Source organism: Rhinopithecus bieti, unplaced genomic scaffold (assembly GCF_001698545.2).
Source record: "Rhinopithecus bieti isolate Rb0 unplaced genomic scaffold, ASM169854v2 scaffold_81659, whole genome shotgun sequence".
Taxonomy (NCBI): domain Eukaryota; kingdom Metazoa; phylum Chordata; class Mammalia; order Primates; family Cercopithecidae; genus Rhinopithecus; species Rhinopithecus bieti.
In genome coordinates this window covers 2,449,707-2,460,591 of record NW_016837762.1, presented here as the reverse complement: position 1 = coordinate 2,460,591, position 10,885 = coordinate 2,449,707, and the positions used below count along the sequence as shown (strand labels likewise).

Here is a 10,885-nt window from a genome sequence, read left to right as displayed (position 1 = left end):
TCACTAACACTTAAGCAATGAAAGTGGCCAGGCGCCGTGGCTCACGCCTGTAATCCCAGCACTTTGGGAGGCTGAGGCGGGCGGATCACCTGAGGTCAGAAGTTTGAGACCACCCTGACCAATATCGTGAAACCCCATCTCTACGAAAAATACAAAAATTATCCGGGCGTGGTGGTGTGCACCTGTAATCCCAGCTACTTGGGAGGCTGAGGCAGGAGAATCGCTTGAACCTGGGAGGCGGAGCTTGCAGTGAGCTGAGATCTGGCCACTGCACTCCAGCCTGGGCGACAGAGCGAGACGCTGTCTCAAATAAAATAAAATAAAATAAAAGTAATGAAGGCATCTGTTGTCTGGGCGGGCACTGCAGCAGTTCAAGGTCAAGACCATGGATAGCAAGAAAAAGCATAGAAAGTGGAGGTAGTGCTTTAGGCAAATCACTAACCTCTCTGAGGCTCAACTCTGTCATCTGTAAAATGGAGATGATAATAATAGGGAGGTTAGGATAAAATAATACATGTAAAGCACTTAGCATATACTAGGTCCTCTAAATTTACTAATGCCTCAGTCATAGAGGCTACTCTTTCCATTCTGGGTTTAGAGCCAACTCTTCTGATTCTAAGCCCTCTGCTTCCACCGCCCACCCCCCTCACTATGGTTGGTCTCCATTTAAAAAACTCCAGGACTAGCCCGGGCACAGTGTCTCATGCCTGCAATCCCAGCACTTTGGGAGGCCAAGGCAGGTGGATCACAAGGTCAGGAGTTCCAGACCAGCCTGGCCAACATGGTGAAACCCTGTGTCTACTAAAAATACAAAAATTAGCCAGGCACAGTGGGGGGCACCTGTAATCCCAGCTACTCAGGAGGCTGAGGCAGGAGAATTGCTTGAACCAGAGAGGGGGAGGTTGCAGTGAGCCAAGATGGTGCCACTGCAGTCCAACCTGGGTGACAGAGCAAGACTGAGGCCGGGCGCGGTGCCTCACGCCTGTAATCCCAGCTCTCAGGGAGGCAGAGGCGGGAGGATAGCTTGAGCCCAGGAGTTCGAGACCTGCCTGGGTAATACAGCGAGACCCCGTTCTCCACAAAAAGGGGAAAAAAAAAAAAAAAAAGACTCCATCTCAAAAAAAAATACCAAAACAAACAAACAAAAGCCTCCAGGACTAAGGAGGGGAAGGCAGAGACTTTGAAGCAGAATCCCTCGGCACCCCTGGCCCAGCCTGGGGCAACTGCTGCCTCTATCTCACTCCACAGTGAATGAGGTAATGGTCCCCCTGGGGAAAGAGGCAGTTAGTGCTGACAATGAGGCTAATTAACAAGATGCCAATTAGTACTAGGAGACCGCTATATGTAGGAGGGGGGAATTCTGGCACAGAAGTAGCTTCTTGTGAGGACTGAGGGCTGAACTCGAAGGAGAGGATGAGGCAGAGCAATACCATCCCCTCTTCATGCCTCCCCAGAAAATCTCTCTTCCAGGAAGGCTTCCTAATCTCCATACTTCACTCCGCTCGGTTTCCTCCTGCATCTGCGGTCAGTTCTGAGACTGGAGCGTGAGGCTGTAGGAACAAAGGGTGAGAGCCAGGACTTGTGCTACGCTTTTTTCTTTTCTTTTCTTTTTTTTTTTTTTTTTTTTGAGACGCAGTCTCGCTCTGTCACCCAGGCTGGAGTGCAGTGGTGCGATCTCAGCTCACTGCAACCTTCACCTCCCGGGTTCAAGTGATTCTCCTGCCTCAGCCTCCAGAGTAGCTGGGACTACAGGTGCGTGCCACTACGCCCGGCTCTTTTTGTATTTTCAGTAGAGACAGGGTTTCACCGTGTTAGCCAGGATGGTCTCGATCTCCTGATCTTGTGATCCACCCACCTTGGCCTCCCAAAGTGCTGGGATTACAGGCATGAGCCACCGTGCCCAACCTACATTTTTTAATATTGAAAATATTTTGGACCAGGCATGGTGGCTTACGCCTCTAATCCTAGCACTTTGAGAGGCCGAGGTGGGTGGATCATGAGGTCAGGAGTTTGAGACCAGCTTGGCCAACATGGTGAAACCCCGTCTCTACAAAAAAATACAAAAATTAGCCAGGCACGGTGGCACCTGCCTGTAATCCCAGCTACTCAGGAGGCTGAGGTGGAAAGATCAATTGAGCCCAGGAGGTCCAGGCTGCAGTGAGCCATGATTACACCACTGCACTGCACTCCAGCCTCAGCAACAGAGTGAGAGACTATCTCAAAAATGAAAAAATAAATAAGCCGGGCACCATGGCACGCACCTGTAGTCCCAGCTACTCTAGAGGCTGAAGTGGATTGCTTGAGCCCAGGAAGTTGAAGCTGCAGTGAGCTGTGATCGTACCACTGCGGTCCAGCCTGGGCCACAAAGCAAGACCCTGTCTCTAAAAAATAAAAAGAAACAAAATAAAATATTTCAGACATACAAAAGTTATGAATATATACGTGTGTTTATATTTTTTTAATTAAGAAATTTTAGAGATGGGGGTCTTGCTATGTTGCCCAGGCTGAGCTTGAACTCTTGGCCCTCCTGCCTCAGCCTCCTAAATAGCTGGGATTACAGGCTTTAGCCACCATGCCCAGCTTTTATATACACTCAGTTTAAGAAATAAAAGGGGCCAGGTGCTGTGGCTTGCGCCTGTAATCCCAGCACTTTGGGAGGCCGAGGCGGGTGGTAATGATTACCTGAGGTCAGGAGTTCAAGACCAGCCTGGCCAACATGGTGAAACTCCATTCTACTAAAAATACAAAAAAAATAGCCAGATGTGGTGGTGGATGCCTGTAGTCCCAGCTACTCAGGAAGCTGAGACAGGAGAATTGCTTGAACCTGGGAGGCGGAGGTTGCAGTGAGCTGAGATTGCACCTCTGTACTCCAGCCTGGGCAACAGAGCAAAAAAAAAAAAAAAAAAAAAAAAAAAAAGAAATAAAAGAGGCCAGGTGCTACAGCTTATGCCTGTAATCTCAGCACTTCAGGAGGCTGAGGTGGGAAAATCACTTAAGCCAGGAGCTTAAGACCAATCTGGGCAACATAGCAAGACCCCATCTCTACAAAAAATAAAAACATTAGCAGGTGTGGTGGCACATGCTTGTAGTGCATCTATTCAGGAGGCTGAGGCAGGAGGATCTCGAGTCCAGGAGTTCAACATTGCAATGAGCTATGATTGTGCCATTACACTCCAGCCTGAGGGACAGAACAAGACTCTGTCTGTCCCTCCCCGTCAAAAAAAAAAGTTACCATTGTTACCAGTGACATTCTGTCTATATACCTCTCCTGGAAGGTAACCATTCCCAGTTTGGTATGTGCAATATGCTTCCATAGACCTTGCCATATTTTCTGCCTCTTCCCTCTGGGGCAGGGCTGTCCAGTAGAATCCTGTACAGTGATGGAAATGGTATATACTTGCACTGTCCAATATGTTAGTTACTAGCAGCAAATGGCTACTAAGCACTTGAAATGCAATTAGTGTAAGGGACTAAGTTTTTATTTTTATTTTTTGAGATGGAGTCTTGCTCTGTCGCCCAGGCTGGAGTGCAGTGGCGTGATCTCAGCTCACTGCAACCTCCGCCTCCCAGGTTCACGCCATTCTCCTGCCTCAGCCTCCCGAGTAGCTGGGACTACAGGCACCCGCTACCACGCCAGGATAATTTTGTTTCTGTATTTCTTGAACAAGAAGCAGCCTCTCCAGGTCCTTCTCGGAGCATCTCCCTCACCTGTGGTTGTGACAGCAGCTCCACAGTTCTCCACGTGCCCTGGCTGGGCCCTGCCCATCCTTTAACCCAGGCATCACTGTGTCAACACCTTCTCCTCTCAGGAGCCAGGTGACCGAACTCCCGAAGCCATGGATAGGTACAACAGAGGTAGAGAGAAAGAAGAAAGGAGGAGGGTGGAGATAAGATGAAGGGGACTGGTGCCCCATGTGGGCAGGGACGGGAGGCTGGACCGAGCGCTTAGTTCCTCCAAGGAAGACACATTAACCTTTTCTACACTTTTATTTATGAAATGCTTATTGAACAGATACAAAGTTAGTGTCAGCAGGCTGGTGGAGGGACTTAATATGCACTCCTTCCTTCCCCTGGTGGGGGCTGAAGCCAGAAGTGGCTTTATCCTTCCCTCCACCTTGGCAGCAATGGGCTGGGAGAGGTCCTGGGACAGGGAGGGGGTTCAAGGGCAGGAGGAGGAAGGGAACAATGAGTACTAGGGCCTGGGGCAGAGCCCCCTTCTCCTGGAATAAGAGGCTTGACCCTGCTCACCCTGGCAGGAGCTGTGCTTCTCCTCTGCAGCATGGAGAAGTGGTTTGCACTGGGCAGCAGGCGGGGTGAGCTTCTCTGGGACTCTCTCCTGCCTCCCCAGCCCAAGGTCGCGAGTGTCCTCTTCGGCTATTTCTCATGTAAGGGTCCTCTGTGACACCTCTAATCCCGTTCAGGGATGCCTGCCTTCCCAGATCTCACAGGGCACTGCCCTCAGTCCCTGGGCTTAAGGGGCAGGGAGCCAGACCTGGTGGGGCACAGCAGCTGGTGACCTCTCCCCGACGGGGGCCTCAACTATGTCCACACTTCTAGGGGGACCATGCCCTCCTTGCTACCCAGCGGGGGCAGCAAAGACTCATCCTCTAGGAACTTGAGGGGGAAGTGGACCAGGTGGCCCTGGACCTGGGTGAGCTCAGACCGAGCCAAGGGAGGACTGACTGTGGCCAAGGGCTCCACGGCCACATACTCCCGGAGTGTCCGCAGGGAACGCGTGGCATTGGTCGGTAGGCAGCGGAAGATCTGTGGGCGGGGGCACGGATGCCAATAAGGCTTGGGGAGACTCTCCCAACAATCTAAGTCCGACTAGGCTCGACCCCTTCCCCCATACCATCTCTCCATACCCCACTGACCCTGGGCCTCTCTCTCTTTTTTTTTTTGAGACGGAGTTTCACTCTTGTCGCCCAGGCTGGAATGCAATGGTGCGATCTCAGCTCACTACAAGCTCCACCTCCTGGGTGCAAGTGATGCTCCTGCCTCAGCCTCCTGAATAGCTGGGATGACAGGCACCCACCATCATGCCCGGCTAACTTTTGTACTTTTTTTTTTTTTCAGACAGAGTTTTGCTCTTATTGCCCAGGCTGGAGTGCAATGGCATGATCTCGGCTCACTGCAACGTCCGCCTCCTGAGTTCAAGAGATTCTCCTGCCTCAGGCTCCCAGTCACACCCAGCTAATTTTTTTGTATTTTTAGTAGAGAAGGGGTTTCTCCATGTTGGTCAGGCCGATCTCGAACTCCTGACCTCAGGTGATCCGCCCGCCTTGGCCTCCCAAAGTGCTGGGATTACAGGCGTGAGCCACTGCGCCCGGCCAATTTTTGTACTTTTAGTAGAGATGGAGTTTCGCCATGTTGGTCAGGTTGATCTCGAACTCCTGACCTCAGGTGATCCGCCCGCCTCGACCTCCCAGAGTGCTGGGATTACAGGCATAAGCCACTGCACCCAGCCTGGGCCACTAAATCTCTTGATAGCAAATGCCCCCAGGCCCTCATCCCCCTTCCGAGAATGACTGTGTGGTGGGACTTCTCTCCAGCCTACCCTGAGCAGGATAATGCACACATTTCCCCAGGCCACTGTCCCCCTCCTCTCCCAAGTTCCCACCTGCTCATAGATATTAGCGTTGCTCTCAGCTGTGTCTTGCCACAGCTGGAAGAAGTCATCACAGACGGGGTCTCGGAGGTCCAAGTCTGGCCGGGTATTTGCTCCAAGAATGACACTATGGGAGAAAGGGGTCCCAGCAGAGCCAGATTAAGATCCTTAGAGAACCTGAATGCCAGAAAAGTTACATCGTCCCTACTCAGGTAATTCAAAATAGGCTGGGTGCAGCGGCTCATGCCTGTATTCCCAGCACTTTGGGAGGACGAAGCCGATGGATTGCTTGAGCTCAGGAATTCAAGACCAGCCTGGGCAATATGGCAAAACCCCATCTCTACAAAAAAATACAAAAATTAGCCAGGCGTGGTGGCATGTGCCTGTAGTCCCAGCTACTTGGGAGGCTGAAGTGGGAGGATCACTTGAGCCAGAGAAGTCGAGGCTGCAGTGAGCTGTGGTCACGCCACTAAACTCCAGCTGGATGACAGAGCAAGATCTGATCTCAAAACAAATAACAAACAAACAAAAACAAAACAAAACAAATGCAATATAAAATAGTAAAATAAGTATAAAAGAAGCCAACAGAGTTCTGATTTGTCTTGACTTTGATGACTACATTGGTGTTTTAAAAAATTATTTTTATTTAAAATTTTCTTATTTTCTGTTCTTTCCCCAGTCCTCAGAACCTGTGAAAATAATTACTTTTTTTTTTTTTTGAGACGAAGTCTAGCTTTGTCTCCCAGGCTGGAGTGCAGTGGCGCCATCTCCACTCATTGTAAACTCCGTCTCCCGGGTTCACGCCATTCTCCTGCCTCAGCCTCCCGAGTAGCTGGGACTACAGGCACCCACCACCATGCCCATCTAATTTTTTGTATTTTTAGCAGAGACGGGGTTTCACTGTGTTAGCCAGGATGGTCTCGATCTCCTGACCTCGTGATCCACCTGCCTCAGCCTCCCAAAGTGCTGGGATTACAGGCGTGAGCCACTGCGCCCGGCCAAAAATTACTTTTAAAAGATTTTTTTTTTTTTTTGGTGGGATGCGGTGGTTCACAGCTGTAATCCCAGCTATTCGGGAGGCTGAGGCAGGAGAATCACTTGAACCCAGGAGGCAGAGGTTGCGGTGAGCCAAGATCGAGCCATTGCACTTCAGCCTGGGTGACAAGAGTGAAACTACGTCTTAATGACAACAACAACCACAACAACAACAAAAAGATTTTTTTCATGGCCAGGTGCAGTGGCTCACACCTGTAATTCTAGCACTTTGGGAGGCTGAAGTGGGCAGATCACCTGAGGTCGAGGAGTTCAAGACCAGCCTGACCAACATGGCGAAACCTCGTCTCTACTAAAAATACAAGAATTAGCCAGGCGTGAAGGCCACATGCCTGTATCCAGCTACTCAGGAGGCTGAGGCAGGAGATCGCATTGAACCTGGGAGGCAGAGGTTGTGGTGAGCTGAGATCATCGCCATTGCACTCCCCAGCCTGGGGCAACAAGAGCGAAACTCCGTCTCAAAAAAAAAAAAAAAAAAAAGAGATTTTTTCTCATTTTTTTTTTTGGTGTTCCTGCTTCACTGATACTCTAAACTGATCAGTCTGTCTATTGATTTTTTTGTTTGTTTGTTTTTTCTGGAGGCAGAGTCTCGCTCTGTCACCCAGGCTGGAGTGCAGTGGCATGATCTTGGCTCACTGCATCCTCTGCCTCCTGGGTTCAAGCAATTCTCCTGCCTCAGCCTCCCAAGTAGCTGGGATCACAGGCGTCCGCCACCACGCCCAGCTGATTTTTTGTATTTTTGGTAGAGACAGGTTTCATTATGTTGGCCAGGCTGGTCTTGAACTCCTGACCTCAGGCAATCCACCTGCCTTGGCCTCGCCAAAGTGCTGGGAAGTGCTGGGATTAGAGGCGTAACCTGCCGCGCCCAGCCTTGCCTATTGAGAATCTAGCACTACCTCTACCTCTGGCTCCGGGAATACCTATGCGGTGCTACCTCTTGTCCTGCTCAAAAGGCAGACGCCCCCGTCTCGCTCCCACCCTGTGGCACCCCGCCCCAGCTCTACCTGAAGCAGTGCTTCCTCAGACTCAAGGCAAAGCTGCCTGCCTGATACTCCACCCCATTCATGAGGGATGGTTCCGTCTCTGTGTCCTCGATCAGCACGGCCAGCTCACTGTCCCGCTTCCCCAGCAAGCTCCGGTCATTGATGTTTGCAGAACCTGGGGTGGATGTGGGACACGCTGTCTGCTTGGGGCCAGGGCACTCCCCCCACTACCCCATCCCCTCTACCAAAGCACTGGCCTGCAACACTCCTTCTTGGACCCTCCACCCCTACATGAGCCTGAGCTGCAGTCTCTGTCATCCCGGCCTCTCATCTCTTTGCCTGTCGCCACACCCTCTCCCTGCCAGGGGCCCAGATCCGGCACTGACCGATGATGACCGTCCGGTCATCTGCGATGAGCATCTTGCTGTGGATGTAGATGAGCTCCGTGACGGGGTGCCCGCCCAGCTCTCCATGTGTACGAAGCCCACAGATGGAAATATAGTCCCGCCATGCTGTCCCCACTGCACACAAGAGACGGGGTGACAGGAGGGGAAGTGAGGGGAGAGGTGGCTCTGTGTGCAGACAGGGCCCTGTCCCACCTCCTCTCACTCCAGAAGCTCTTCCTACAAAGAGTCTTGTCTCTCTGCTTCTCCCTGCAGTGAAAGGCCAGCTATGGTCTGCGTAGCCTCAGAGGCTCACAGGAATGACAGCCTCCTTCCCCTACCCCCAGGCCTCCAGCGCCCCAATCTCCCTCTCCCAGGGGTCCAGGGCTTGAGCCCCCAGCCCCCAGCACTCACTGGCTGCTTTGAGGCGATGCAGGATTGAATACTCCCCACGACACAGGGTCCTGAGAGAAAAGACAGAGGGAGAGAAGTGGAGGCTGGCAGAGGGGAGGGGAGGTCGGGAGAGGTGGCCCTCCTTTAAGGCCCAGGAAGAAGGGATCGGGACAGAATCAGGAGGGGGACACGGGTGGGGCCATTGAGAGCCCTGGGGGGTCACCTGTAAGTAAAATGCAGAATAGCCTGAATGGAGTTGCCACCACCCGTGGAGATGTCGCCCTCGAAGCCAGGGAGTAAGGGCAAAAGCACGTAGACTCGGAAACACTGCCCCTGTCTGGGGAGAGGGTGGAGTCAGAGGTGCGACTGGTCCCTCAAACCCCACCCCCTTCAACTGGGCTCAAACCACACCCACAGTCCCCACCTTCCTGACAGTCCACCTTACTTGTGGGCCTTCAGGATTCTGTCCACAATCTCATCGCCCACCTTGTTCAGAACCGTCCGCCCATCTGAGCAGCTAATGAAGAACTGATTCTGGGGCAAGAACCAGAGACAGACATCAGCAGCCTGGCCCCTGGCGCTGTCCTTGGCCTCCAGCCCTGGTCCCAGGCTCCAGGCGTCTGCTTCTGCTCCGGGCCTAGCTCCACCAACCCTCGATGACTGACTCCACTCATTCCCCAGGTGTCTCTCCTGCGACATCCCTTCCATGCTCTCCCCCACCTCCTCCCAGTCAGACCTCAATGTAGAGGAAGTGCCGGCTCTCCTTGATGGTGTGGAGGTAGGCATTGAGGATGGAGTTCTCCAGAGTCCCTGCTGACCAGCGGTCTACTGACCGCAAGACCTAGGGAATGGTGAATGCGATGTGCTTCTTTTCGTTTTTTTATTTTATGGTTTTTTTTCAGAGTCTCGCTCCCTTGCCCAGACTGGAGTGCAGTGGTGTGATCTCAGCTCACTACAACATCCGCCTCCTGGGTTCAAGCGATTCTCCTGCCTCAGCCTCTCTAGTAGCTGGGACTACAGGCACACACTACCAGGCCCGGCTAATTTTTTGTATTTTTAGTAAAGATGGGGTTTCACCATGTTAGCCAGGATGGTCTCGATCTCCTGACCTCGTGATCTGCCTGCCTCAGCCTCCCAAAGTGCTGGGATTACAGGCGTGAGCCACTGCGCCTGGCCGTGATGTGCTTCTTAACCCCAGGAGAGGACAGTGTAGGGGGCTCTCATACCAGGGAGAGTGGGTTGGGGTGTTGGGCTGAAGGAGACAAAGGTGGGGGCTGGCTGAAGTGGGGGGCCTCACCTGCACAGTGGTGCACTGCCCCCCTGGGAGCGTGAAAGGGAGATGGTTGGCAGTGCTGGTAGACTTGGGAAGCAGGTAGGGGTACGTGGGAATCTTGTACTTGGCCTTGGTGGTCTGAAGTGGAGGGATGGCAGAGTCAGCAGGAGGTGCCAAGCTGTCCCTGGCTCCCTCCCTACCTCCAGCCCCCACCAGAGGGAACGAGCACCTTGGTGAAGTTCCAGCGCTGGATGAAGTGCCGGGCGAGGTCCCGGGCAGGTAGGCCATGGACGACCACCCCAACATCCCGCCATGGCATCCGAGGGGTCGTCTCCCTGTCAATGAAATCTGCGAGGTCCCGGAAGAGTCAGGGGAGATGTCAGGCCTGGACTCCTGGGGACACTTGGGGCAGGGAGGAGGAGCCTGCCAGAGGGAGGGCTGTACCACCCTTGACCCCTCTCATCCCATCCTCAGTACCAGTCCCCGCTCTCAGCTCTCTGGGGGTTTGGCGGGTGGGAGGCTTCACCTTCGAAAGGCCGGTCGAGCTGCACCCAGTCCTTGGTGATAAGATTGCTGTAGTCCTTGCCCAGCCAGAAGAATTGGTTGTGAGAGAGGTCTGGGGTGGCCGGCGAGTCTGGGCACGGGGTGGGAGGCTGTAGGGGGAACACACCCAAGCCAGGGGCAAGGGGAAGTCATGGGGCTGTACAGAACCAGGGCCAAAGAGAGGAGCACTGAAAGAGTGAGAGAGACGGAGAGGAAGAATGAAACAGAGCATCTGATTCCCCAGCCCTCCCCTCCAGCCGCCTTTGACACTTTTAGAGGAATGGGGTGATGGTCAGTGAAATGGGGAAAGGACTGGGTTACAGCCCTTTTGTTTTTTTCAGACGGAGTCTCGCTCTTGTCACCCAGGCTGGAGTGTAGTGGCATGATGCTGGCTCACTACAATCTCCGCCTCCTAGGTTCAAGCGATTCTCCTGCCTCAGCCTCCCGAGTAGCTCAGATGACAGGCACCCACCACCATGCCCGGCTAGTTTTTTGTATTTTTAGTAGACATGGGGTTTCACCATGTTGGTCAGGCTGGTCTCGAACTCCAGACCTCAGGTGATCTGCCTGCCTCGGCCTCCCAAAGTGCTGGGATTACAGGCATGAGCCACGGCACCTGGCCAGTTACAGCACTTTTTTTTTTTTTTTT

The 10,885-nt window shown here is 53.0% G+C and overlaps 1 protein-coding gene across 1 annotated transcript in view; it reads right to left on the bottom strand.

Moving 5' to 3' along the window:
- Positions 1-3,972: 3,972 nt before the first annotated feature.
- Positions 3,973-10,885, bottom strand: part of PLD2 (phospholipase D2) — a 16,845-nt gene continuing 9,932 nt past the window's right edge. The window contains exons 11-21 of the mRNA XM_017865870.1: positions 10,220-10,382; positions 9,923-10,041; positions 9,718-9,831; positions 9,157-9,261; positions 8,866-8,954; positions 8,644-8,757; positions 8,442-8,491; positions 8,031-8,165; positions 7,666-7,819; positions 5,621-5,735; positions 3,973-4,764 (exon numbers count right to left, since the gene is read on the bottom strand). Of these exons, the coding sequence (XP_017721359.1) occupies positions 4,540-4,764; positions 5,621-5,735; positions 7,666-7,819; positions 8,031-8,165; positions 8,442-8,491; positions 8,644-8,757; positions 8,866-8,954; positions 9,157-9,261; positions 9,718-9,831; positions 9,923-10,041; positions 10,220-10,382 (1,383 nt within the window). The 3' untranslated portion in view covers positions 3,973-4,539. The remainder of the gene's footprint in view (positions 4,765-5,620; positions 5,736-7,665; positions 7,820-8,030; positions 8,166-8,441; positions 8,492-8,643; positions 8,758-8,865; positions 8,955-9,156; positions 9,262-9,717; positions 9,832-9,922; positions 10,042-10,219; positions 10,383-10,885) is intronic.